General features: G+C 51.8%; 9 protein-coding genes across 10 annotated transcripts; 5 read left to right on the top strand and 4 right to left on the bottom strand.

The window, feature by feature from the left end:
* Positions 1-54: 54 nt before the first annotated feature.
* Positions 55-4962, bottom strand: J3458_001598 (uncharacterized protein). 2 transcript variants are annotated; one of them, XM_066116809.1, is made up of 2 exons: positions 4549-4962; positions 55-4451 (listed from the first exon to the last, which is right to left on the bottom strand). In XM_066116809.1, the coding sequence occupies exons 1-2, from the start codon at positions 4712-4714 to the stop codon at positions 361-363; spliced, it is 4257 nt and encodes a 1418-aa protein (XP_065978695.1). In that variant the 5' UTR covers positions 4715-4962; the 3' UTR covers positions 55-360. The 2 variants fall into 2 exon arrangements, with proteins under 2 accessions (XP_065978695.1, XP_065978694.1); XM_066116808.1 differs by having other exon boundaries at positions 55-4962.
* A 229-nt stretch (positions 4963-5191) lies between these two features.
* On the bottom strand, positions 5192-6963 carry J3458_001597 (uncharacterized protein). The gene is made up of 2 exons (XM_007814872.2): positions 6480-6963; positions 5192-6408 (listed from the first exon to the last, which is right to left on the bottom strand). Exons 1-2 carry the CDS (start codon positions 6826-6828, stop codon positions 5597-5599), a joined length of 1161 nt encoding a protein of 386 aa, XP_007813063.1. The 5' UTR covers positions 6829-6963; the 3' UTR covers positions 5192-5596.
* A 2622-nt stretch (positions 6964-9585) lies between these two features.
* J3458_001596 (uncharacterized protein) lies at positions 9586-9999 on the top strand (the record flags this gene model as incomplete). Its single annotated transcript, XM_066116807.1, has 1 exon — positions 9586-9999. One exon carries the CDS (start codon positions 9586-9588, stop codon positions 9997-9999), a length of 414 nt encoding a protein of 137 aa, XP_065978693.1.
* A 907-nt stretch (positions 10000-10906) lies between these two features.
* Positions 10907-13809, bottom strand: J3458_001595 (uncharacterized protein). Its single transcript, XM_066116806.1, has 6 exons — positions 12019-13809; positions 11830-11956; positions 11739-11774; positions 11621-11686; positions 11368-11566; positions 10907-11299 (listed from the first exon to the last, which is right to left on the bottom strand). The coding sequence occupies exons 1-6, from the start codon at positions 12521-12523 to the stop codon at positions 11021-11023; spliced, it is 1212 nt and encodes a 403-aa protein (XP_065978692.1). The 5' UTR covers positions 12524-13809; the 3' UTR covers positions 10907-11020.
* A 320-nt stretch (positions 13810-14129) lies between these two features.
* Positions 14130-16538, bottom strand: J3458_001594 (uncharacterized protein; the record flags this gene model as incomplete). The annotated part of the gene is made up of 7 exons (XM_007814870.2): positions 14130-14958; positions 15038-15168; positions 15242-15274; positions 15344-15714; positions 15789-15952; positions 15999-16098; positions 16175-16538. 7 exons carry the CDS (start codon positions 16536-16538, stop codon positions 14130-14132), a joined length of 1992 nt encoding a protein of 663 aa, XP_007813061.2.
* A 560-nt stretch (positions 16539-17098) lies between these two features.
* J3458_001593 (uncharacterized protein) lies at positions 17099-17734 on the top strand (the record flags this gene model as incomplete). The annotated part of the gene is made up of 1 exon (XM_007814869.2): positions 17099-17734. The coding sequence occupies one exon, from the start codon at positions 17099-17101 to the stop codon at positions 17732-17734; it is 636 nt and encodes a 211-aa protein (XP_007813060.2).
* A 190-nt stretch (positions 17735-17924) lies between these two features.
* On the top strand, positions 17925-19060 carry J3458_001592 (uncharacterized protein; the record flags this gene model as incomplete). Its single annotated transcript, XM_066116805.1, has 3 exons — positions 17925-18083; positions 18134-18302; positions 18372-19060. The coding sequence occupies 3 exons, from the start codon at positions 17925-17927 to the stop codon at positions 19058-19060; spliced, it is 1017 nt and encodes a 338-aa protein (XP_065978691.1).
* A 2772-nt stretch (positions 19061-21832) lies between these two features.
* Positions 21833-22963, top strand: J3458_001591 (uncharacterized protein; the record flags this gene model as incomplete). Its single annotated transcript, XM_007814867.2, has 1 exon — positions 21833-22963. One exon carries the CDS (start codon positions 21833-21835, stop codon positions 22961-22963), a length of 1131 nt encoding a protein of 376 aa, XP_007813058.2.
* A 3639-nt stretch (positions 22964-26602) lies between these two features.
* Positions 26603-27115, top strand: J3458_001590 (uncharacterized protein; the record flags this gene model as incomplete). The annotated part of the gene is made up of 1 exon (XM_007814866.2): positions 26603-27115. The coding sequence occupies one exon, from the start codon at positions 26603-26605 to the stop codon at positions 27113-27115; it is 513 nt and encodes a 170-aa protein (XP_007813057.2).
* Between the last annotated feature and the right edge of the window lie 21 nt (positions 27116-27136).

The following is a 27136-nucleotide window of genomic DNA, read 5'->3' as shown; positions in this document are numbered from 1 at the left end:
GCGCCCCATTCCATACATAGCATTTCGAATCCCAAACTCTCATCTGCTACCCTACATCTATATGGCCAAATACGTCTACAAAAACAAACCCAGGCAAACCATCTACGCAGCATTAAAGTTATCATGCTTATATGCGGAACGCCACGGCTCCAACTGTGACACAGCGATACAACACGCCATGGACAACCAACGCCGACGGGCGTAAAAAAGAATTCTATATTGACCACACGCTGATGCATGTCTGTCTCGCCGTGTTGCAGTAGCTTTCGTGAATATGGCTCGTGGATATACAGAAATCGCTATGATGGCTTCTCTCATACAGATACAAAGGGGGCCTCTAGACGCACCCCGGACTCAACGTCATTTCCTATCCCTCACTCTCAAAATGCAAGGCTGTCGCGCATACCACACCCTCCTTTCCTTGACTCCCAGTGCGGCATCAATCAACTTTTGGGTATCTGATCGCCGGCGCTCCGACTCTCGGCCTTCCTTCAGCCCGTCGTCAAGCACTCGCGCCTCTTCCACAGATGCCGCCAATTCAAACTCGCCACGACAAAGCGCCGTCACGCCAATCACGAATTCTGTCGCTTGGTGCCCCTTGAGTTCGGGGAGCTGCTGCTGCAAAGCCCCGTTCCATGCAAACTTCCTGGTATAGTCGAGTGCCACGTTGAGTGGCCGGTGGCATAGCGCCGGCATCAACCTGATGAGCGGCAATATGGGCTTGGCTGCCCTGTTTGCGATTTGCACCCTCATCTGCATAAACTCATCCACGTACGCAATGTTGTCCGGCGCTCCGTCTATCGATATGGCAATGTCCACCTCGTCACACTTGATGGCTTCTATCATTCGGGGGGTTAGCCGAATATTGCGCAGTTCCACCACACCATTTCGTTTAGGCACCGACGTCGTCTGCCATGTCGCCTTTAGATTTTCAAGCAGCTTTTCCCGGTACCAAAAGGCCTCGCGGTTCGCGCGCTCCATGTCCGGCGAGATTTTGCTTGTGCTAACGACAAATTGTCTGTTGCGTGATGGATTGAGAGTCGGCACTGATTCGTGAGGATCCTCGAGGTATACTCTCTTTATTGGGATGACGATCCTGCTTGTCTTTCCGGGGAGGATGCTGTCCCCGACCATCATTCCATCTTCGCCTTCCAACTGGACCAACATTTGACTTGGCCATGCATTGCGCAGATCCACGGCTAGAAGGAAATACTTGTCTGGGGAAGCCGTCCTTTCATCGGCACCCACTCTCTTTAACAAGGCTGGTGGAACCCGTCCTTGCACAGGAACAGCATCGATACGAGAAAGCTCAACACTGGCATTCACTGTGACAGTCAAATCCAGCAATACTTGACGCGTGTAAAACTGTTCCGTCACCTCGTCCCGTGGGACACCAAGACATGTATAGTCCGCTTGAATTGCGGCGTGTGTCAAACCAGGCTTGCCCAGAATCTCAAACTCAAAAGTCGCCTCTCCACCCGGTGATATATATCGGTTTTGATTGTTTCGCGGGAGCCTTAAAGCCTGTCTCTTCATAAGGACCAACTCGTACTCGTAAAGCTCAGCCGGCGTAGCATCACGGTTCTCTAGCGCTGCCTGCAACGGACCCTGCGTAGAATCCTTGAATGAAAAGAGCAGAAAGTCCACAGGTGTAGTGGTAGATGTGTTCCGCAACGTTACAGTAAAAACTTGCTTTTCGCCTTCGAGGATCATGATTGATGACTGAGCTAGACTGGTCGACTTGACAACCACTAGAGGCTGAGGCTGTACGACATTTAGATTCAGAACCTTCGTTTCTGGTTTCACAGGCGCCGCTCCGCTGCTACTTTCTAGTGCAGGCGGACCCTTGGTTTTAATCTTTCCGGCCCGCGATGGCGTCCAATGCCTAGCAAAAATGGGGAATCTGCGTTCTCGACACCCGCGTATTTTGATCACAGCGCCCGTAATCTTGATGGAGCCGGAAGCCTTTGGACGGCCTTTCAGCCGTACGAGTTGCGTTCGATAGGGCCCTAAAATCACATTTTCTGGAACCGGTTCAAAGTCAACGCCGTCAGTGTCGAGTCGCATGCTTTCAATGTCCACTTCTACGTCGTATGTATTTTGCAGCGTGACTTTGAACGTGGCCAATTCGCCAGCTACTAGGTTCTCCGCGGCTACTTCGTCTGGTTCCTTCAAGAAAGGATTATAAATAAACGGATTGACGTCTTGCGAAGCTCTCGAGGTGTTCGCGCCGGGGAGCACACTCTTTGCATGAGGGATCGGCGTTCGCGCACTGGGCAGCGGCTCTAACGCGATGCCTCGAACGAGGAATTCATCCCAGTACTCGGCCGCAAGACCTTCCAGGCCAATTCGCTCCGTGAGAGCAGCTGTTCGCACTATATTCGTTACAAGGCGGACCTGTTCTTCTTTATGGATGTGTGGCGCCGCGTCTTCGCGCTTAGGACCAGGAGCGATTCCAGAGCCAGCCGTTCGCATAAGATCGCTGGAAAATTTTAGGACACCGTCGAAATCTGGGAGTGCCTCGGAAAAGTTGATGCATGCTCTGAGGATGTTTAGTTTGATTTCAGTGAATCCAAAGAACCGTGTCGATGACTGGATAAGAACCCTTGCAACAGTTGTATTGTCGGAATCGTCAGCTCTGTCCCGCTCCTTGCGCATGTCGAAGCCAACGACACCATAAGACCTGCATAATAGCTCCAAGAACGGCTCGATGCCATGCTCGATGTCGCCCTCGCCAAGATCCAATGCAACTCCCGCTGTGCTGGTTCTGTCACTACCTGGAACCAGGGAGACCAAACCTGCCGCAGGGTGAATACCTGCCTCGGCAGCACCACGAGTACGAGCCTCCACAAGACCGGCAATGAGGACCGATACCAGCTCACGAATCACCATGGCCTTTTTCCGGTGGTACCCTAATGCCCCAAGCACATTCGCAATACCGCTCAATATTGACGTTCTGTCAGCAGTTGTGAGAAGTTCCGTGCCAGACGACGGAAATGCTTTGAACAACATGTTCACAATTTGCTGTCTTGATGGTGTCACAGTAAACCGAGGAGAGGTTGTTAGAGTCTGGGTCGGCAGTTCACCCGTGACAATAGCGTTGAATGCCTTCTGATCCAACTTCCCGCCGCTAAAATGCATCGCTGACTGTAGTTTGCAAAATCGAACAGTGGTCTCAGCCAGAGGTAGGGGCGGCAGGTTTTCACTAGATATTCGAGAAAACAAACCCAAGATTCTATCGAGGAGCTCAGGAAGCAGATTCTGCAGATGGCGTATGTGCTTAGGCTGTGAATGATTGGCGCTGTCTGGTTCTGATTTCAGAACTTCCGACATGCTCGTAGACCTCTCGTGGTTCGGCAAGCAGACGGTTGGTACTTGGAACTCCAGTTTCGACCAGCCCAGGAGTACAAGGTTCATGATGATAAGCTCGAGAGCCTTTCCATGCCAAATATGGTCGTTTAATGAGCGAGCAGCTGTTGCGCCTTCGGAGAGTTCCCTGAGGGAGTCGCTCCATCTTCCTGCCAGCAAATACATGGACCCGATGAGCACGGACGTGCGTCCTTTGCCACGCAACCTCCATCGATCATTGGCACCACCAGGCCCAAACCCTTGTACAGACACTCGATCTCGACTGAGATCGCGTGAGCTGTTCACATCAGACCTCTGCGTCTTCTGATCCGGACTTGATGGTCCAGTGCTAGATCCACTCTGTCCACCGTCAGGACTCATGGGCGTGGCAGATAATCCACTCCGTGGAGGCGTTGACGGCCGTCCAGCCGCATTACTAGGTGATCTCGATGTTGTAGGCGGCATAGACAGTCTTGCCTGTGTCTTGTCCGCAACACTCGATGCCGAGCTAGACCGTGACAGTTGCTGGGGCAGCGAAAACTGTGAGTTTCGACGTGACAGTGACGCCAGGCTTCCGTCTCCATTGCCGCCCCATGCATTGCCATTCATGTTTTTCGCCGCATACAACCCTGGAGATTCAATCGTAGACATTGCTTCGAATGATTTCGCCAACGTCGTCATCTCCGCTAACACTAATGACGAGATATCACACATTACCGTCTTCATAGTCGTTCGCTTTCGCATGTCCTTGGGTGGAACAGACAGTATCCCTTCTGGCATATGAACGTTCACTCCCTCGGGAGAAATGTAATCAAAAATCACGACTTGGTGTACCAGAACCTTGGGAAAATTGTCTCTCAACTCCTCCAGTTCTTGATACAAGGCATGTACATTTCTCTCAACAGTTGTCGCTGCCCTACTTGCCGAATACCTCTTGCTAAACGTCTTGTCCTGAAGCTCCTCTCCGTCCGCTAGCGCAATAAGTACGAGTGGTTCGCGGTATAAATCAAATGGCGACAAGGCAAGGTGCGACACAGGAGGCACGTAAGTTATAAGATCGTATAGCATTGCGCCGTCGGGATATGCCAATGGAGAAAACATGTCTAACAGGTTAGCACCTGTTATCTCCAAATATGGAACACGACATCATAGAGGAAAAGAGGGCCAGCAAGTTACAAGATAAGGGGGGAGCAGGTATACTTCGATTTGGCCTCCCGTCGGCACTGATGTCCCGAAGGTGAACGACATATTCGGCCTGTAGTATCTCGACAAACTCGGCAAAACGCTGCGTCTTGATTTTCCCCAAGGGCAGCAAGAGCGCTCTTACCCTCGCAGGAGCGATGGGAAGCAACGGATCCGAGGACATCTCTTATATCCGTACTCTGTGCACCATTGTCAGGGATCGTCTGGCCGCAAGCGTTTGTTTGGTGGTCGAAGGGTCCAGATAATGTCGCAAGAGGGGTTATTATAGCTGGAGGTCTCGGCGCATGCTCCGTTCATCCAGTGCCGTTTGTTTATCAGCTCGTTTGGGCGCAAGACTGAAGGACTGGGCGTGGGGGAGCTTCGAGCGTGGCCGTGATATGGAGTTGAGCACGGGGTACGGATTACCTGAGCAAGCAACTGGGCAAGCGACACAAAAGACAAAGTCGAGTGGTCAACTGGTGCGGTGGGACCTGTAGCTCGAGGCGGTGGGGCGGGTTGAGTCGAAACGTTTCTTGGAGTACTACTCCGTACTCTGTACTTGATTATCTTGCCGGAAAGGTGAGCACCTACTCGTACCGAGAACCTGGGCACCTGCACTTGCCCAGCACAGACATTGAACCTGGGCTGCAGGCGAAAAGGCCCCGTGGACTCTTTGTTACAGCAAGCATTGTCAAGATCACCAGTTCGACAACCAGTCTGGCGATTAAAGTTCAAGTCAATTCATGTACAATGCATCAGACAATGCCATCCGGAAAACCAAGCAAACCAAACATCCACCTCCAATCTGCAAACTAAAAGGTAGAAATGCCAACCTATCAATGCTTAGTCACCTTCGTCCATCGAGCCACCGCATTGTTCTATTCTACCAGACCCAGGGTATCAATGGCTTTTGCTAACGTACTTAAGTATACACACAAGCACCATCCGTATCGCCTATCGTGCTATCATGAATCCGCCCCAGCGCCATCTCCGTGGCGTGGCAATCACAACGCGCCCACCCCTTTCTACATCAGCTCTTCCTCTTCCGCTTCCCTATCCCTCCACTTCAATGACCCGTTTGGTTGGACCCTCCCGCTTCTGGACTTTTGTCCCTGGGCTTTTTGCCTTTCTTCGCTTCTTCTGTAAGTTCACTTTCGAAAATATCAACAGCCAAACTAGAGTCCACAAAGTCTTCCATTTCCTCTGTGACAGTCTTGAGTTTCTCCTTGACAGCTATTGCAGCTTCTGACCCAACAATATGCCTCGATGGGGGGTTTTCGTGGCCACCGATAGCTGTAAGCGCATGAACGGTTTCGTTGACGAGTGCGTCCGCCGCCTGAGGCGTAAGCCTTGGATAGCGGTCAAAAATTCCGCCGCGACCAGGGTCTGGTTCCAACGACGTGCTGCCCGGAGTGGATGGTGTAGCCCCGGACTCCTCCAGGGGCTCTGGCACGGCCGTGTCGGGATCCGAATTCAGCACATTGCTGAGCATATCTCGTACGGTGGGCGCAGCGGGATACGCATCAACATAGGCCGGAAGCTGCGGCGCAAATGTGAGACGGCCAGTAAGTGATTGAATCTCCATATTCGGTTGCACAACCGTCACCTTGATGTTGAATGGTGCCACCTCGTAGGCCAGAGAGTCACAATATCCCTCGAAGCCCCATGTTGCAGCTGAAAACATGGACAAGCCGGGCGTTCCAAGGTGGCCGCAGGTACTTGTGAGTGCAATAATGTGCCCTGTATGTTGTTTCCTGAGCTGTGGCAGCGTGGCCTTGATGAAGTTCACCTGCGAGAAAAAGTTGCTTTCGAACTGTTGTCTGGTAAGGCTTTGCGTGTGTGGATTGGTGGAAAGCTCCTCGACCGTGGCCACAACGGCTACGCAATGATGGCTGGTTAGAGTACGCACTTTTTTGGTATTAGAAATTTGGATTGCACACATTGCACACCTTCAGATCTGCAACAAAGCAGAATGTCAATCCGTCCAAACACTGCGACAGCGTCGGTGACGGCAGAAATACACGAGCTCATATTCCCATCGCAGCGGATGCCTCGAATGCGGTCCTTCCATCCTTCGCGGTCTTTGCGACTGCTCTTGCACTCAGCAATGAGCTCCCGAAACTCGGCACTACGTTGCTCATGGTCGATTTCTTGCGGCGGTAAACACGCGACGACATAGTCGCCATGGGATAGCAATTGGCGGATGAGGCGAACGGCCAATGGCGACAGCGCCGCAGTCAGTAGCCATGTGCGCGGCGAGTTGTGCGTTGCTGCAGGTCGAGTCTCCTCGTCAGCCATGATATCAGATGCGGACAGTGCAAGCGAACATGTGGACTCCCGACAGCTATCCAACCAGCTCACACGTCGCAGCAGAAATTGTCTGTGGGTGGGCAATGACGCGCGGGGAGATGGTCAAATGTGAGTTATGAGTTTGAATTCGTAATGAAAACAACGTAAAGATAAAGAGGGAAAGACATTAAAAAAAAAGGGGAAATAGAAGTAAGCGAAACAGCTCAAGCAAGCGGAATTACGCCAAAGTCAATTGCCAGCTTTAGATGGCATTGAGTTGCAACTCTGCCGCGCTGCTATCATTGCGGGGAGACCTGGCCACTTAGGATGTCAGGCGGGTTTGTATGGAATTTGCGCCAAAGCCAGTTGGGCACATCATGGCCAGCAGCCAGTCTCAGCCTGTCCAGCCATTGATCAATAGGGGCGCTGAGTACAGACTAGCGCTTCAATCTTGTGGTTCTGTGGCTGAGGCCGAGTCACCAAGTGCCGAGGAATAAAGCGGCTCTGGCTCTGGTCAATGAATCGGCAATCAAGATATGATTCAAGCGCAGAAGGCATCAGTGACTAGGCTTCGGGAGCATAGCCATGCTTAAACTGAGGCGGAAAAGGAACGTACGAAATGAGGGTGGTGGTATATATGTCTGGTGTCGAGCGGAGCCGGGACCTGCAGCTGGAGAGGATGTGGACGTGGACGTGCTTGGTGTTGTCGTCGCCGTCGTGTGTGTGCTGGCTCCATGCCGCCGGGACTGGCCATGACCATGGGAGGCAGCGCCAGGCCGGTTGCTGTTGGTTGCCATTGCTCGTGTTTTCAATCTTGCCGTGAATGCTGGCCCGATTCGGCGATTCGTTGGCGGCGGGACGAGTGGAAGAGGATGCCGGGCATCCACATAGACGTGTTTTGAGTAGATGGCAAAACTCGATCACGACGCATTGAGTCGGCATTGCACTGCATATACTCCCCGGATAAGACGAAAGGGGAGCAGCAGAGCAACATGCCTGACAGACGGGGTGCATGGCGGTAATAAATAGCGGGAGGAAATGACGTGGAGGGAGGCAAGGAAGGCTTGGGGCATTTTCTCCGGGGAAAAGAGAGAGAGAGAGAGACACCAGACATGGGAGTCAGAGCCGCCCTCCTGAATGAATGGCAGGCATTAATGCGACTGGACACTGGGAAACGACCAGTTGACCATACTTGACTCTCTGATTAGAGATTGGTACCTGGGGGAACCAGGCGAGAGCTCCCAGCCAGGATTGAAGAGAACAGAAGGCCCTAGGCATGGGCCGACATTGATGTCCCCTCCCCTACTAACTTGGACCGTTTTTCCGTTCGACCGTTTGACCGTTTGGCCATTGACACTTTGACATTTTGACACTTCGACCGTCTGACCCTCTTGCCATTTTGCAAAATCCAAGCAGACCCAACCAAAGCAAGCGAAAGATCTTCGCTTCCGAGGGGAGCCAGAGCCCGAAGAAGTCGAGTTGACCAGCGCAAAGTCGACCGAGCGCATACAATACATGTACTCCGTACCTTCCCCCAAATGGCTCTGGGGGAAGGCGCACGGAGGTGCGGACGGGAACTGTGATAGGCAAGATAAGACGAGACGACAGGGAAGGAGCGACAGCTGCCGGCTGGCAAGCCGGCAAGTTGGCAACTGGCAACATGAAGCCGGCATGGGGTGGGACAAGTCGGCGTGATCAGTCGATATGTTGCGTGCCTCAAACATGAGCCCACGCATGTGAACCAGCTGCATTCTGTAGCCTTGAGTCCTTTTGCCATTGAACCTCAACCCCCCCGGTCAGTCCTCGACTTTGTCTTCTTAGCCACACGCGGATCTGTGGCTTCTTCAGTTCTCAGACTCTCGTACAGATGTCCTGCATTGTCTAACGGCATACGCAGTCATCAATCCAATTGCTAGGTCCCTCCTCTCATCTTGGCATACGTCCAGCGACGTGCGCCTGGGTTGAATCAAACGACTTCAGACCACTTCCCCCTTAGTGCTATCCCAGGAACAAGTGGCTCGTTACGTGTCTCCTCGGCTTTCCATAGACCAGCTTTCTTGATACTGCCAGCAAAGTATATGCGTGCTGACATGCTTTTAGCTTCTACCTCCCCTTCTCATCAAAAGTGCAACCCCTCTATCTCTAGATTCTCCTCTCGTCGGTGCCTTCATCGTCCACACAAGATCTGTCAATATCCCCTTGTGTGTGATTGTGTGACACCTGCCGGATGTGAGCCGAAAGTTTCATACCCACCGACTAAATCACCCAAGTCGTGGGGCCGTCACATCACTTCCCGACCAGCCAGTGTCGCAATCACTTCTGCCGCAAGGGTACGGCTACTGAGCGGAAAGACGACTGTCAAACACGGCAAATTCGGATCTTCCCATTTAAGAAAGGGGACAAGAGGTTGAATGCTGTTACGATGAAATATGTACTTGATTTGCACCGTGGCTCATGGCTGGTCGGCAGCAATGCATATCCGTTTTTGTCTAGTGTCACCCTGAGCGTTAGGGCTGCCATTGGTAGTCAGCCCTGCTACCAGGCACGTCTAGTCTTCTAGACGGATGCTAGGCCCATGCCTAGCTGGTGTGCAGGCCTCTTCAATGTCCCATTCTCCTGACTCGGGCGTGACTCCCCAGTGAAACAGCCCTCAATCGGCTGGTTGCGATATTCTAGGTAGTCAAGCACGGGGATTCTTGGGCTTGTTCGGGCTTACGGCTCGACATCCAGGTCTCCCACAACGATGGTAGGGGACTGAACCAGTTCATGACGTATGCGGTCGTTGCTAGCCGAAATTCGAGGTTCTTGGACAAACGGCCAGAGTCGAAGCTTGCAAGACAACATTTGTTCATCTTATCCAATCGATGTACTCCGTACCAACACAATATCCTTTCTACCAGGGGCTTGATGATACCAGACTCGTCGTTGCGAGGCAGTGGATCCATCCCGCATCAAGACCAGAATGGCTACTGGATTTGCCTGTCGCTGCCAGGCGGCCCAGGCCTATCAGTTTACATGCATGCATCTTCCCACCACAGCCCTTCTCCAGCACTTTTCACCGCCCTCAGCTTACAGCTGGCCCGGACAAGTCATTTCGGTGTCATTGCGGACATAGCAAAGCCACTTCACCCAGCTGCTCAGGTTCATCGACGGCGTGATGTTGTGAAGACAGTGAAATGAGTACACGATATTCTGGGCTGTGAATAAATTTGGCGAACATGCCCCATGCATGCCGCGATATATTCCTCGTTCTGGTATCTGGGTCAACTTAACCGTGTAGTGCAGGTTCACTAGCAGACACTGGAAAGACCATTTAACCCTGAAACTCGAATGAACACGGGCCTATGTGATGTCCCTCAAAGGACAGCCAACCGTCTTCCGCTAAGGCTTGTTTAGCTTTCAACTTGCCAAAAAACCAGGTTGCACTCCAGCTGCATTATAGCAAGTCAATAACTCAACAACCCATCGATTCATAATATGTTACTCAGGTAGGCCCTACCAGTTCAGTCACCCAGCGCGACAAAATATCAAAGATTTGGATTCACTATGCACACGCCACTTCGGTAAAATCTTAAACGCTCCCACACAGTTACTCAGTCTTATGTCTTCGTGGCTCGATCTTCGTGCACGCTGACAGGTCGTCCGGTTTCCGGCTCTGCGTCTAGCTGCTTGACGGTCTCATTCATGCCAAAGAGCTCATCCATTTTCTCCAGGCTGAGACCTTTAGTCTCAGGGACAAAGAAGAACACAAATAACCCCATGAGAATATCGAAACTACCAAACATGAAAAACATGCCCTGCGACATAATGCATTAGCCTGAATTTGGTCCAGCCGTAACTCATCGTATTTATTTTCACTTACATAACCCTTGTAGCCCATGGTGTTTTGCATGGTAAGGACGGCTATTAGAATATGTCAGTATCCGTTCATCTAGGAATACTCAAAGAAAACATACTTCGAGCCATGACAAAATTGAAGAGCCACTGGGTACCAGCACCAATGGCGACGTTTGCGGCACGTAATCTCGCGGAAGGGATCTCACTGACCAGGATCCAGCAAGCCGGCCCCCAGCCAAACTGAAAGATGCTGTGTCTGATGTCAGTTTACGCAACACCTGGAGCTGAATGGTCATTTACATACGCTGCCCAGAGGTAAATGCAAGCCATAGCGACATATCCAAACGCAGTGACCTTTGAGACATTAGTTCCGCCAATGGGCAGGACGAGACTGAACACAACTTACGGGCTCTCCGGTAACAGGAGGCTGCACGCGCCCATATATACCAATGATGAACAACACGATAACCAACATTGGGCTGGTATACAACAAGCTCTTCCGTCGGCCTAATGAGTCCGCAACGAAGAGTAGGAATAAACAAACGGCTATAGTCTTCACGATGCCGTAAACACCGGTTGCAAAGAGCGACGAATCAGTCCCATTCATTCCAAGATTCGTAAAAATCTGAGGGGCGTAATAATTCTGACAGGAATTAGAATCATGCACTAGCGCAAAAATCACGGATCAAGGGAAGTGTTCTTTCGACATACAATGGCATTCACACCGGTGAGCTGCTGGCATATCATAAGGAGAATGGAGATCACAGCGCGCCGTCGGTTGGCAGGGACGAGCCACATCTCTTTCATCAAACTCTTAAAGGTGGCATCGCCCATCAAACGGCGCTCATAATCGAGTTGATCCACCATTTCTTGAATCTCCCCGGAGACGTATTCCGAGTCGGCGGGAAGCCTGCAGACCGTTAGAAATCACCAAATCTATGGAAGATGCCGGGAAGAACGGTACCCTCGCAGTCTGACCAAAATTTGGGAAGTCTCTTCCCACTTGTCTTTTCGAGCTGTCCATCGAGGGCTTCAAACAGGTTAGCGGGTTTGCAGATGGATAGCATTCTGGGTCGACGAACCTCTCTGGAGAAAAAAGCATGCCGGTAATCAGAAAACTAGTTGCAGTCAGCGTGATATCTTGGTGATGTTCATGAGGGGAAGAAAGCTTACAATGCGGGTAGGGCTTGCAGGGCCAAGGGGACAATGAAGACTGCTGGTGCCGACACATGCAGCAGGCAGCCATAGTTGACCCAGAAGGCAATCATGATGCCAAGGACGATGAAGAGTTGGTAAAAGGCTGCCAGTTTCAGGTTGGCCGACAGAGTCTTTAGACCGGACGAAGCAACGGAGACAACATACCAGTCAACCCACCACGAATTGCTCGAGGAACACATTCAGATACATACAGCGGGGTCAAGGTCGACGCAGCACCAACACCGAGCCCCGCGATGAATCTTCCGACGTACATAACTGCCAAGGTGCCATCTATGGCAGATGCAGCCTGGAAGACGACTCCAATGACGGTGATGACACCAGCTCCAATGAGACTCCAGCGGCGACCAAACCTGTCGGCGAACCAGAACGTCACAAGACAAGCTGCAAAGCAACCGGCCTGCAGCGTTGAAACGATATTTTGGTCCAAATTGGACTTGTCTGTTTTCGATCTGTGCAGGTACCCAAACCTTTCGCTTGTCTGGTCCATGGCCAGAACGCCACCGATGGCACCGGTATCCCAACCAAAGAGCATGCCGCCAAAGCAGGCAGAGCATACGAGAGCCAGGACTTTGGCATTGTAAATTTGGTCGGGATCAGTGCGCATCGCATCATTGCGCACGATCCCCCGTAGGATCTTTGCGAAGACCATGGTGGAAGAGACTACTGCCGCAGGAACAACCCCTCTGGTCTTTGCTGCTGAGGCGTTGGTTGTATGGCAATGAGGGAGCAGCCAACAGCCGACGTCAAAACTTTAATGCTGACGATGCTCCCGTCATGAAGCACGGCTCCGGACCCTGCAAATCGAAGGATGGACTCGGTTCGCGCGGCGTACTTTGACTCTGTAACGAGTGATAGTGAGGCTGGAAAAGAGCAACACGCAACCAAAAAGGACAGTCGGATGCTTGATGTAAGTATGTTGCAGAGACTCGCAAGATCAACGGGCGGGATTGATTGGAGGAAGAGATAATGGGCGATGGGGGTTGCGCCACGCGAGTCGGGAGAATGGACGATGGAGCTACCCTGGTAAAAGTCATCCGAGGGGAACGCTCCAAAAAGGTGTAGTCTGGGGTCCAATTCGGCGAAATATGGACGATGTTCTCAATGTGTCATTTGTGGCATTATAGGGCAAGCCACTTGCTTACCACCCGGATTCTAGTCTGGTTCATCCCAGGAGACTAGCGATCATCTAACAGCTTATCGCCGCAAGTCACACTGCACTTTGACGGCATGCATCTTCTCGTTTCCATTGACAAAACGCGGTGGAGGGGCTTTGTACGAAATCTCGAAATGCACTGAGAAAGGCCGAGGTTACAAGCACCATTGGACGACTAGCAACACCACTTCAATCACCACCATCAGCCAACATCAGTGAAAGGCAGATGAATTCATGATTGGTACCTGTATCCTTGGGCTTGCAAGCCGTCGGCCCGATTGCCGCACCAAAAACAAGTCGCCAGAGAACAACCTTCTAGGCTAAGCCGTGACGAGCCATGGCTCGGAGCCAAATGTCACCGGACAGGGCATGGGATGCCGCGTTATGGTGATCTTTCGTCCCATGCTACTTGAACGATTTTGGCGAGGAGAGAAGAAATTCATTTTGGATTGACAATTTCCCATTCGCCTTGTTAGCAACCACATCGAAGCTCTGGTCCCTGCCACAATTATTACTGTTCCGTCAATCAACATTTCATCTCCAGGCAGTATGCGGAGTATCAACCACCCAGACACACCGCGGACGGGCATCATTGCATTCATGTCAAAGCGCCCGCCATTGTTGAACGCTCAGTGACGGAAGATATCAATCCACAAATGAAAGGTGGGCATTAATTTTTGGCTGTCTCTGCACCATTAGCCGGCCTAGTCGCAACCAAACAACCACCCGCCATGGCCATGGTGCCACCAGCGGGGAGGGCTGGGATTGCTAATAGCCGTCGGGACACAGCCACCACTGCCGGGGTTTAAATCCTGGGGAGCGTGGGGAGCGTGGGGAGGACGAGATGTTTTCTTCAAGTTGTGGGGGTGGCTGTTGCTTATCTCCACCTCTGGGACCTAAACATATACGAATGAATTGCCTTTTGTGTGACGACTATCGGGTTGGGAAGCACAAGATTGCAGTATCCCACTGCACAGGTTTGTGGCTGACGACTGGCTCGCGATAAGTTCACCGAGTGGACTGCGTATTTCGTCACACCTCTAATTATGTGTTCAGGTCCCCCGATATTAATAATATGATGCGCACTAACTCTTAGACCTTTCTACACCTTGCCCTTGCTCATCTCGACCGACAACCACCGAGGAATATTTGGTGGCGTCTGCCAGCCGTCGAGATATGTCATCTTGGACACTCCATCTTGGCCGGGCTTGGCGTATATGGCAGATACGTACCACGCCGTCTGTCCCTTTTCAATGGAGTCCTGCAGAGTCGGTATCGTTGTGCGACTATCGACAAGATTTGAATTAGGATCCGCATTGACCAGCATGGCCCGTCTACTACCCATTGGTTCCAAAGCCTTGATACCAACCGCTCCCTTGGTAGCATGTACGGCAAATGACCCGTCTTCACCGTCAGCCCAACCGTCGGGCGTATTCGTGTCATAGTTACCGATGATTTTAGGCATTGTGCCCTCGCACTGTTCCTGGTCATACAACTCCAAATAGCGGCTATTGACCGAGTTAACGTTGCAGATGGCGAACGATCCATCGGCAGTCATCAATTGCCGTCCCGTCTGTATGCAGTGGACCCTCAGGTGCCAGTTGGGGGTCTTTGGGGTAGATGATACCAGGGTAGTCGTGACTGTGACATCGCTGAATGGTTTCCAGCGCGACACGAGGACTGGCTGGTCGTCACGGTATTCAATGCCCGCGTACTCGGAAACTCGCCTCGTCTTCCAGTACTCACCTCCATCATCGGAGAGACCAAGCTGTGATGCCAAGGCGTACTGTTCAAGCGAGAACAGCCCGGAAGGAACCGAAAACCCAAATGCGCTACTGTAGGCAAATGCGCCATACTTGGCGTGCGTGGCCTTCATGGGATAGCCACATGCCTGTCCGGACGACAAAAGCATGCAGTGACCCCCTAGGCGGCTGTGGAAAATAAAGAAAAGAACATAGACGTTAGAAGCCTAGTATTGAAACTTTGATTGGCGGCATATTTTTGGCTCACCTCATGATATGTCCGGGGTGCGGCAGCTCTTTAACACTAGGGATCGTGTGGCTAACAAGCTCTTCCTCAGACGTCCAGAACGGATGGCTTTCGGGCACAGCCAGACAGATGAAGGCCAAGCACGCCCAGTACTATACATGTTAGGCTTACGAAACGCGAAACCCCGAGGCACGCACGCCGCCGACGGGATTGATTAGAACTCACCGGGCTCGCCGGGCTGTTGTAGTTTTCGGTTAACTGTGTTCCGTAAGTACATGCCGTGAACCCTTTACAGACGAAAACCGTTCTTCTTGGTTTCTCACTTACATACATGTTGGGGTATGAATACCCCAGTGACAGGGTGCCACTTGACGTCCACATTTCGGTCTGTGTCTGCCACCAACGCAGATTGCGTAGGACAATGCCCTTTACCATCCCCCACGTCAAAGGCGCCGGGAGTTCAACATGTGCATATGCCAGGGCGCCCCAGAACGACACCATGGCGAAACGATATCCCACGCTCCTCCCAAAGGGTATGGCCCTGCCTTGATCGTCATAGTAGTGCACGAGATCAAGAGCCGCCATCTTGGCTCGTTGTCTGAACTCGGCTGCTCGGTCCGGGTCCTCATCTCCAGCTAGTTGTGCGTACAAGAGCTGCAGGAACTGGATGGCGAAGCTGGACGAGTAATAGTCCATCTCTGGAACACAATAGAGTGGTTATTTTATTTCTGAAATATTCTTCTTCTTTCTCAAGAAGGAGTGATTTACTCACGATGAATGCCCTCAGGCCCATCATTCGACCAGCCGTCACCGCGGTAAAACGTCTCGAGGTGGCTGATATCCCGGGCCAGTCTGTTCTGGGAAAATCTCGCGCCACATTTCTTGAGGCCGAGGTTTGCAAAAACGCGGAACCAAAGCCAATTCGTATTGGGCATGCTACTTCCGTCAGCCGATGCGGTCCAAGACGAGCAGCGCAACACACATTTTCTCATTGATCGAGTTCCCAAGCCACGCCTCAATGTTGCTTTGCTCTCGCGTGTTGAACTTGTCCCAGATACCAGGTATAACCGCCAGGGCAAATCCTGACACTACTCAGTGAAGAGTTCTTACATGTGATATTGATAAAGAGCGAAAAGGGCGGGGCGGAACAAAGCTCACCTAGAGGGCACATTTCAACCATTCGTTGATCATTATCCCTTGGGTACCCCCAGAATTCAGGACTGTCGGGATCTGTACCAGCCTTGATGCCCTGGATCCACCAGTCTTTCCCTCTGTATTCGCCGTCTCCCGCGAGCAGGGCCGCCAGGCCCCAGAGCGGTCTACATATTCCTTCAACTTCACAGGCAGTTTGGTCGAAGCGAACGGCGGTTCCGCCGGGGCATCTTACTCTTGCTTTTGCGGGTGAGAAGAACGGCTCCAGGGGGTCGAGCACAGTTTGCAAGAGCTCTTGAATGGATGCTCGGTCGTGGATGCGGACCTTGCTGAAGGGGTGGGCATTGTTGTATCCTAGGTTGAGTGACATTGTGGTGATGCGTAATGAAATTGTGTATGCGAGGAAATGAAGCAGTAGCGCAGATTGTACATTTTGGGCGTGGAGGGTGTGGTGCATTTAAGAACCGCCGCCATCGGATTGATTGTGCTTGGAGCTGTGGATGCTGGGTGTTGAGGCTGAATTGGATGTGAAGTTCAGTTCGAGGTAACATGGTGGGGTCCAGCTCGCGATAAGTATGACCGAGCAGGACCGAGCAGAAGTTCTCCAGGGCGAATATTGATGTCGTATTCGCAGCAGGCCAAGGTCGAGTTTTCAGAGACATGGGAATTGATGCAGAGCTGCGGCCAGTCCCTACCAAGTACAGATACAGGGTCTGTCTAGATGTAGTCGGTTCGGACGAGGCCGATGTGTCGCCGATTCACGCACATCAAAACGGCCCTACCCTGCATTGACCTACGTCAACGCCCAGCTCGCCCATCACTCCTCTTCCAGACCACCTCTGCTCTTCCCGTCACGCCTTCTCAGCATACACGCCTGGGCATCATCACCATGGCTCGGCGGAAAAAGGCCGCGCCTAAACGCAAGTCAAAATGGACCCCAGACAACATCCTCACCGACCCAAAGTCGCCGCTGGCATCTGCGGACCTTCGAGCATGTCTCACCCCATCCATCCCTCTGTGCAGATTTTCCCCGAAATGGCTAACACTTGGTCACTGCAGAGCGTGCTCGCGAACCCACTGGCGTGGACGTCGCTGAGCATCAAAGAGAGACAGGAAGTCCTCTCGTTGTTTCCGGATATGGCGCACACGCTGGACGCGGACACTGATGACGCCCGGCCGAATTTCGAGACTCTAATGAATGACGATTCCTTCCGGTACGACTGTGCGGCGTATGTCGACAACCTGGCGATGGGGAGACACGATGCAGTTTGGTTGGAGGATGCGTGGAGCGCGCACAATAGGAGGAAGGCGGGTGAGTTTGACGGGTGGCTAAGGGACAAGTTTGTTGAGGATTGGGCCGTTGAGCCCCCTGATGATTCAAAGGCCACGGCGAGGCCGGAGGAGAGAAGGGTAGAAGATGGCCGAGGCGAGGCAGCGGATCGTCAGAAAAAGGGTGACGACGAAACGGAGTCTACATTGGAGGGTTGCCAGCCCCAGGACGAGGCGGATAATGGCGATTCGAACCACTCCATGGGTGCGGACTCGCATGGCATGGCCATCCTGTGATGCTTGCTCCAGCTGCGACTTTTGGTGGAATTGATGGTGGTGGGGCCGTAGGTGAGGCAGGTGGGGCCCATTTTGGCATTTTGGCGTTTTAACCTTCATCAAACATCCAAGACGCATCGCTTCTGCTTCTCACTGCACCACACATTTCGGACGGCCTTGGCGTGTGCCGCTGCGTCTGGTGTTGGCAAACATGGCCGCCGAAAGCAGCGTGCATAATCGGTCGCACAGCCTGCTGCTGCTGCAGAAGCTGCTCAACCTCCGCGACTCGGCGAGTCCTCTCACTCTTGTCCACGATGGTCTTGAACAGCCGGCGCAACCTGTGCTTGATGAGTTTACTACCCGCGCAAAGGTACGCCGCATGCACCTCGTAGACGTCCAGAGAATACCAACGCAGTCCAGATTTCCAAAACAAAAGTCATACTGCTCTCTTTTGCCACGGTCAAGAAGCCGCAGACTGTCGACGCCATGGTCAAGGCCGCCGGCAGGGATTTACGACTCGTAGCCAAGGAACTGGCTGCGCAATATCCCGCCTTTGACCCGACGCAGCCAAGAGAAAAGCTGTCCCAAAGTAGGCAAAACTATAATGAACATTGTCGGGCGTCGGGGCAAAATCGTGGGGGACTGACACCAAAAGCAGGGGCCATTGTTCTCATCGACTCACTCAACAGCCTCGCCTCCACAGCCCCCAGCTCCCTCTCTCACTTTCTCTCGAGCATTCTCACACCAGCAGTATCAATCGTGTCCGTATACCACACCGACGTGCCCATCCTCGTGCCCCCGTCGTTCAACGAGTACGAACCCCACCCCTTCACCATCCTGAACCACCTCGCCACCGCCATCCTCCGCCTCTCCAGCCTGCCCCAAGAAATCGACAGACAAAAGGCCCGCAACCGCGCCGTCCAGGAACCCGAATGGGGCCTCAAGGAAGAGCGCGAAGGCGTCATTATCGGCCTCAAGCCAAGGACCCCAGATCAGGACAGAGGCGTCGTTATCGACATGGAGCTGCGACGCAAGAGCGGGAGGACAGTGACGGAAAAGTTCATCCTGCAGCGTCACATGCTGGCGGCGGGCAAGTCGGGCACGGGCAGAATCGCGCTGTTGACGGACCATGCCATGTTTAGCCCGGCAGAGCCGGATCGCGCCGACGAGGAGGAGCCGGAGAGCACCTTTAGCCTGGGGCTGACGGAGAAGCAGAGGAGGGACAGGGAGGGCATTGTGCTGCCGTACTTTGATGCGCAGACGGATATTGGCGCTGGTGAGGGGGGCAGGATATTGTACGAGATGGGGAGGGAGGACGACTTTGACGACGAGGAGGACGAGATTTAGACTAGCACATGTGGAAACTGTAATTAGCACTTTCAAAATGGCTGCGCACGGCTGGAACTTTTTTTTGCATTTCCCGCCGTTTCTTCTCAGAATCACCAAGGAACCGTCTTGGAACTTGTAAAATGCTGCGACAAAAGGGGTATTCATTTCATGGTCTCTATACGACCTTCCATTCCATACTTGGTACCGGCAGCGCGCGTGTCAAAAGTACCACAGCCCGATCAGACGTTGGAATGGAAACCGTGGTGATAGGTCTTGACAGGTGCTGTTGTTTTATGACAACCACGAAGCGGGCGCATGAGCTGCCCTCTTCATTTCTGTCCACGTACAGCCCGTAGGCTACACGGTATTTACACTGTTGCCCTTTTGGGCAAGATGCTTAGCCATCCACTCTGGATTTAGCAACTTTGCACATATTTTGGAATATTTTGTCAATTCGGTAATCTAATCGGGGTAATTGGCCAGATGTAGCCTGCAAGAAATTTAACCAAGAAAACCCAAACCATGTACTGTCACAACGGTCAGCGGTCCTTGGCCGAATTGAATCCACCATGTCCAGCTTGTAATTGTGCCCTGTTGACTCTCCCCGTGGCGCCGACATGTAGTGATGATGTCTCCCCGCTCGTTTTTGACACGGGCAACTCATTATCCGGGCCGGAACTCGGAGCAACCGTCTGATTCATAGAGAATTCCTTGCCATCAATAAGCTTTCATCCTGGCCACTCCCCTGTTTTGGGGCCCTTTTGATACCCTCTGCTATTGGGATCACTGGGGTCGACTTGACTCTTTGAAGTGCTCAGAGCCTCGCCGTTGCCGTTTTAGATAGCGCCGCCCTTTTCGTAAAGTCCCCAAGGACCGACTGGGCGAGTTGCCGGCTTTGCCGTGGTGGCCAGCTTGTTTGTCTTGGCGCGGTCGATGACAGTACGGAGGATCGGGGGGCATGGGACTCGGGTTTTGCTGGTTTGCGGACCGGCTTGGGGCCGGGGAGGTGTTGTGTGGCCGGTGGCCGGGGGAGGTTGCCTTGGCTCCGCCCGGGCGAGATGGTCCGGCCGTGCCGCGACGAGATGGCCTGGGAGGTGGTGGTCGAGGGCGTGAAGACATGATATGACACACGGGTGCTCACCCGAACTAGCCATACAGAGTTTAGCGGTCAGGGTAAACGGTTAATTTAGGGGACTGAAAGCGGAGCTATTATCGGATGAGTATAGCGACCTATCATCTTTTTATGCACCGCCACGTGGTGGTCTAGGAGGCGGCGACATGAGCCCTAATTCGTACTTGTATCTGGCGTTATTTGCACATGTCGTTTATTAGGAGTCCTTGTACTGAATCATCTTCTCTTTACTAGTACGGTATAAAGCCTCGACACTCTCACAGGTGACAGGACACACGAATAAGTATACTCGCCGAGTTGTATTCTATTTGACTCTCCAATAAACGCTGTTACGTGGAGGTCGGAAATGCCGTTTTGTATCGCGTTTTGGGGCCGCCGGCCTGCCATGCTAGCCGACCAGACCCGTTGTTTACCTACGTTATCTTATGCACTCAAATTAGTTGGGACACAGATTTGTTTCAGCTTGATTCCGGGGATGACGCAAGCCCCCACTGTTTCGACAACCGAGCCAGTGAAGTATCGTCTGGGACGGAGTTGAAAAGTCAAAGTGAAAGTGCACATCCCCCGACCATGTCTCGTCTACCTGACCTGACTCGACCATTGGAACTGACCTGACCTGATTATTGCTAATACCATTTTGGGTGATGTTACAGTGGAGTTATAGTGGAAGTTCCTTGAAAGTTGGTGGTCAAGGCTAGTCAAGTTGTGTATTAGGGTTAAGGTTATAGATGAATTAAATTAATCAATAATTAAATTGAGTAAATTGCAATAATCGGATCAAGTCAGTTGAGCGAGGAATAGTCGGGTGGTATATATTCTTGGTTAAAATATTCATGTTCCTCCCTGCGCGATGGAGCTCAACTTGCGTCGGATCACCTCCTGGGATAAGCTATACTACAGTGTCTGTTTAGCCAGTCTACATCTATCTAGGTAGTTAATATCCTTCTAGTAAAGATTACCATCACACTACTCCACTCCAACTACACGTATGTATTCTAGAGTTGGATTGCCAACTCTGCCGCGAAATCTTGACAGTGAACCAGTAATTCATCGTACAGTCAATCAGGGTAGTGCCGAGACGAACCGTGATAGCAGAGTCATGGCAGGGGGGCAGGGGCTGCGGAGCCTTCGGAAGATGGACATGGATGCTTGGGAGAAACGTCGATACTCGGCTTAGTGGGAGGCAATACACGTACGTATTTGATGACGCCAAAGTCACTCAGTCAGTAAAGGCTGGTCACATACTCATTGCCGCAGACTGCATCTATTTGCACTTTTTACCATAGTTGGCTCCATGTGCAGACTTTGCGTGGTTGGTGCTACGGCCATGATTAGCCCATGATATAGGAAAGGCTCTATTTGCGCCCAAGCCGACGAAGATGCATCCAACTATTATAACGAGGACTTTATCATTTCCCTATTCACGCCGTATTATATACATCGCATCTATAGTATCGTTCTTGCTGGCAGGGCTTGCACTTTTAAGACAAGATAAAGCTTCGTTTTATCGCAGATTAAGTATCTGGAAGGGCACATCAACAACACCGTCACACTCCGGTAAGCAGCTTGGCATTCCTCGGATTCATTCTCAGTACCATGTTGAGACAAAGACGACCCCTGGCGTGTATGCCGCCGTTGAAATTGCTAACATTGCTCATATGCCCAAAGCTATTATCCTAAACGCTACTACAATCTCGTCCTACACGGACGCAATATTCGACACCAGGCCAACAACACTTCGTCGCCTCGAATGCCCTGCACTGAATGCCACTCGATATCAGTCGCTAAGGGTAGCCGGCTTTGCCAGCAACAAAATCGAATACGTGTTCCCGCTCAATCTGCGACAGAATCTGCCCGTGCTTCCGACCCTTCTTGGTGCTATAGTAGAAGCCATCCGATTTCTAGGCCCCAAAAATTGTGTCCTGTCCATTGTCGAGGGCAATTCGCCCGACGGCACCTTCGAAGTGGTTGAAGCTTTACGGCCCGGCCTCGAAGATCTTGGCGTCACCTACTTCTACCAGACGACGGCGCTGAATCCATCCAACGGTGATCGCATTGAGAAGCTCTCAGCCCTCCGGAACGCGGCTCTCCAACCAATCTTTGACAACCCCGGCATGGTGTCTCCATCATCCACCGTCATCTTTCTGAACGACGTACTGGCATGCGCAGAGGATATTCTCGAGTTAACGCTCCAGCTGCGCCTGTTGAATGCCGACATGACATGCGCCATGGACTGGGAAGTGACGGATCCGCCTCGTTTCTACGATGTCTGGATCGGAAGAAGCGTGTCTGGAAATTCGTTTTGGGAAATTCCAGAAAACATGAGGTGGAATAGACCTTTTGATCTGTTCTGGAACGAACCCGAGACGGCCAGACGGTTCAGGGATCGCGTACCCTTTCAGGTGTTTGCCTGTTGGAACGGCGGCGTCTCGTTCCGAGCGCAGCCGCTCTTGGAAGGGCTGAGGTTCAGGGCCCCCAATTTCACAGCCGGCGAGTGTGTGCAGGGCGAGCCGCAGCTGTTCTGCGCGGAGCTGTGGTTTCGAGGCCATGGCAGAATTGCCGTCGTTCCTAGCGTGAATTTCGGATACGATAAGCCGGATTACGCGTACATAAAGAAGAGGATGGGGTTTGTGTCGGATTGGGTTGGAAACCAGCCATCAACCACGGAACAGATTGAGTGGGTTGGGCCGCCAGACGAGGTCAAATGCATTGAGCCATGGTCGAAGCAGTTCTGGCAGCCCTGGAATGCGGGCCTAGGTGAGGCATCGATGACGCGAAGCATCGTGTAATGCTGAAGAATAGTGCGGGTGCCAAAGGAAGCTGGACTCGGCGGCACGAGATGTTTCGAGGAGTGCGGAATCAAAATTCAAGCGATACGATTAGTCAAAATGATACACTTCAGCAGCTAAAGGGATACATATCCAATCTGGTGATTAATATAGCAACTATATATAAACGCCCACTGGGCTGAGGGAAGCCAAATTGCCTTTGCATCTGTCGGTCTAGCGAGAATATTGACAACTGACTAGATGTTTCTGACGAATACCCCAAAGCCGAAGAAGAAGGAGAAACAGAACCCCCGCTTTCCCCCCATATAAAAAGTAGCTCTTGAGCTCTTGAGCCCGACATAACTTACTGGTTAGATTTAGATGTACTAGTTTCTAGTGCGCTGCGTACGCGCGGCATACGATGTTGTCACAAAAAGCGGACGTGGCCACGCCACAGTATTTTGTGTGTTATACACCCTTATATTCTCTGCGACAGATGTGATACGGTGATACCCGTGCCCGCCCCACATTTTGGTGGTTCAATCAAAGGTGGTGAGGGCCTTTGATTGAACCACCAAAATGTGGGGCGGGCACGGGTAGATGGAAGGTCTGCTCGAAATAACCGATGGATAATTACATGCAGCCCGAGGCATACACCATCTGCTGATAGTGTACGCATGAACTGGCACCCTGTTCATGGTAATTAATGCGTAACGACCCGGCAACCATCAGTACCCAATTCCAACTACCAAAGACCAATGACTACTGGCCAGCACCCGAGAACTATCGCTTCATTGCGACTCGTGCGCAAACCTCCATTTATAGTTATCCTTGTTATTATGACTGATGCACACAGGTCCATGTATAACTATCCTTGTTGTTGCGACTCATGTACACAGCTCTATTTAGGTGTACGCCTCTTGAAGGCGACTTCCGGACGATAAAGTGGAGTTATTGGTTAGAGAACCGGCTCGTTGCGTTATCCTAGTCATATTCACCCTGGCGTTCCCACAAAACATACCCCAACACGTGTCCTCTCCGGCTGATACACATGAAGCTGTGTAAGCCGTTTACACGCAGCTCTATCCATCCCTATTACGGAGTAAACAGGGACCTAATTGGAACCTGTATTTGCTACAATTGTTGGAACCGCAGCAGCAATAAATGCCAATAGGCATATCTTGCTGACGAAGCCACTCTCTCATTAATCAAGATGCCACGTTGGTATCGGAGCTTGAAAGAGCGCTATCTAAAGAATACACCTTACACTATAAGGAAATAACTTGGACAACATCTACGCTAGCCTTTTACTCTAAGCTGCTGGTTTGTTTTCCATCGACTCCTTTAATACAAGACTGACTTTCGATAATGGGCTTGTCGTCACGGCTAGTTTACCGTTCTACCATCACACTTGAAACGATTATTATTCTGCTCCATCTCTGGGTGACAGTGCCTCGTGGTGATGTTTTTCCACATCATCTATCCCGGTCCCCGGCAGCTGAGCTTTTAGAAGCCATGTCCCCCAGTGGTACTCACTGGTCAAAGTTTGCACATGTCCGATATGCAATGACTAGTGATTGTCTGTGCAATTCCGCCACGATTCGACGCTTGATCGCCTTGGGACCTTGGATGAAAAGGTTTTGCTGTATCCATCCACAATAATCACGGGAGAATTGGAAAGCGATGACTCTCATAACGCTCGTCTTCTCAAGAAAGCTCGCACCAAGTGCATGTGCGCATTCAACCAACACAAGTTCAACACAAAGATGTATTAAATAGTAAGCGTAATAAACATGAGATCCCTCGGGACGTGGCTTGCTGACAAAACGTCTGCGTGGTAGCCTATTATGTACGACTCTTTTACAGAGCTCGTTGTTTTTTGCACGTTGAAAGCTATGGATTGCATTGAGCAGCGGATTAGTCCTTGAAAATGAAGCTATCTGCAGAGGGATTTGAGGCCTTTTAATAGTTGACGTCATACTGACTAGCTCATGCCTTCAGAGGCCAAGGGACCTCCAAGGGCCTCAAACATCCGTTGAAGCAGATTGTGTAGCAGCTAGCGTGTGAGGAACCGCAGAAGAGAGCTACAGCGAGGCCACAAGAGCTGGTGATGCAACTGACAAGTTGTATTGCAAGAGAGCTAAAAGAAGTCAAGAGCTTGATCATGTATCAGAGGAAAAGGCCAGAATATGGTGCCTCACACGTGACTGTGTGGGCCCTAACATAGCGTTTCAGATGCAGCGTTTCCCTTTTCCGACCTTTTATCCGTTGACAACCTTTACCGATGCCGTCATTTGCATCAATGATGCTCTGCTACCTCGCTGCTGTATATTAGGATATCGTCGAGGTAAACGATGCAAATGGTATCAACCAGGGTGCCTAGGGCATCGTTGATGTACTCTTGGAAAGTGGCCGGGGCGTTGACGAGCCCGAAAAGCATCACCAAATACTCGAAGTGGCCGTACCGGCATCGGAAAACGGGTTTCCACTCATCGCCCTCGCGGATACGTAGCCAATGATACGCATCTTCAAGGTCAAGTTTAGTATATATCTTCGCGCCTTTGAGTCTGTCGAGTATTTCCGATATCAGGGGTAACGGGGCCTTGTTTTTTCTCGTGACCTTATTAAGGCCTCAATAATCTACACACAGCCGAAGTTGACCCCCTTTCTTAGGCACAAAAAGGATTAGAGGCCCTTGCCGGACTTGTTGACCGTCTTATGTAGCCCTTTGCCATAGCGCTGGCTAGGTACGGAGTACTCGCGAAGAACTTCCAGCTCCTTCTCGGCTAGGTTATAAATCGGTCTCCAAGGAGGTGATTGCCCTTCCTCTAATTCAATCGCGTGGGTTCTGCCCGAGAGAGACTGCAGCTAAGACGCGCGTACGCTATTAAATACGTCTGTGTAATTCACGTAGGTATATGGTGCTCCCGTCTCTCTCGGGCAGGACCCACGCAATCGAATTAAAGGAAGGGCAATTACCCCCTTAGGGACCGATTTATAACCTAGCCGAGAAGGAGCTGGAAGTTCTCCGCGAGTACCTAGCCAGCGCTATAGCAAAGGGCTGGATAAAATGAGGCGGGTTGCCAATGTCTGACGGCTAGACATGGACTTTGTACCCCAGCAAGCACAGTCACAGATACCATAAGCCATTACGGTTAAACAGTCCATGCAAAGTCGCAGCCGGTGCGGCATGGAATTTATAAGAGAGCGGCCGTGTGTGTCACCTCGAGACGAGTCGGCCGAGCAACTCTTGCAGAATAAAGACAAAGACGAGGCTCATTTAATTTTCGGCGGATATACACTCTCTGCGTGTACTTGTCGAGTCGTAGAACAAACTTTAGCCATCTATGGTACAACGCATAAGCCGGATTACACAAACCCATGCAGTATGAGACCGCCGTCTGCAGCTGCAGTCGCAGGTGCGGGCGCGGCAGCAACTGGTTTCTCTGGAAGCCCCTTTTTATTGCGATTGCACCGTCTGCCTGGTGTGACGTTTCTTGGGAGTCCCCTTGGCCAGTTGCGAGTCTACCACGGGCAGCAAGGCCACTTGTGTCTACACCTCTTCTGCGGCCTGTTCCCGATTTGCAATTAGAGCCTTTTCGCCGGCGTCGTGGTATTTGCTCCCCATATCCCGGATTGTCCAACCCTCTGGACTCCCGGATGCTCTCCCATGTCGCCGCCGTAGAATCGGACCCTCACGCTGGCCGTGCCATGGCGAGCATTGCTTTAGTGACAGCACCTTGTTCCCGACGAGAGATAACCTGGCGGAGGTGCAATTCCCGTCCTGTCGTACTGTTACGATATAAAGCTCCCGACCGTCGAAGTCTTGCCCTGAGAACACTGTACCGTCATGCCACTCAGTTCCTCCGCAAGCTGGCCAAGATGCGCAAGAATATAAACAAACCCATCATCCTTGTTGGCCATAACCTGGGCGGCATTCTCATTCAGGGTGCTCTTATTTTTTCCTCGCAGATTTCAGATGAGAAAGACGAGTACGCAATACACCTCTCCACTGCCGGCGTGGTCTTCCTCGCGGTTCCGTATCTAGAGTGTGAGTATCCCGAGGACCCATCATCGAGTCTGCCTGGTACACTGGAAAAGGTTGTGCGACATTTGCGCGGTGATGACGGGGCCATTCTGGAAAACTTGACATGTCGTGCCGGTAAACTTTAGCGAAAATGGAAACCCTGGAAG

The sequence above is a fragment of the Metarhizium acridum genome (assembly GCF_019434415.1).
Source record: "Metarhizium acridum strain ARSEF 324 chromosome Unknown scaffold_1, whole genome shotgun sequence".
Lineage (NCBI taxonomy): Eukaryota > Fungi > Ascomycota > Sordariomycetes > Hypocreales > Clavicipitaceae > Metarhizium > Metarhizium acridum.
This window is presented reverse-complemented; position numbering and strand designations above follow the sequence as displayed.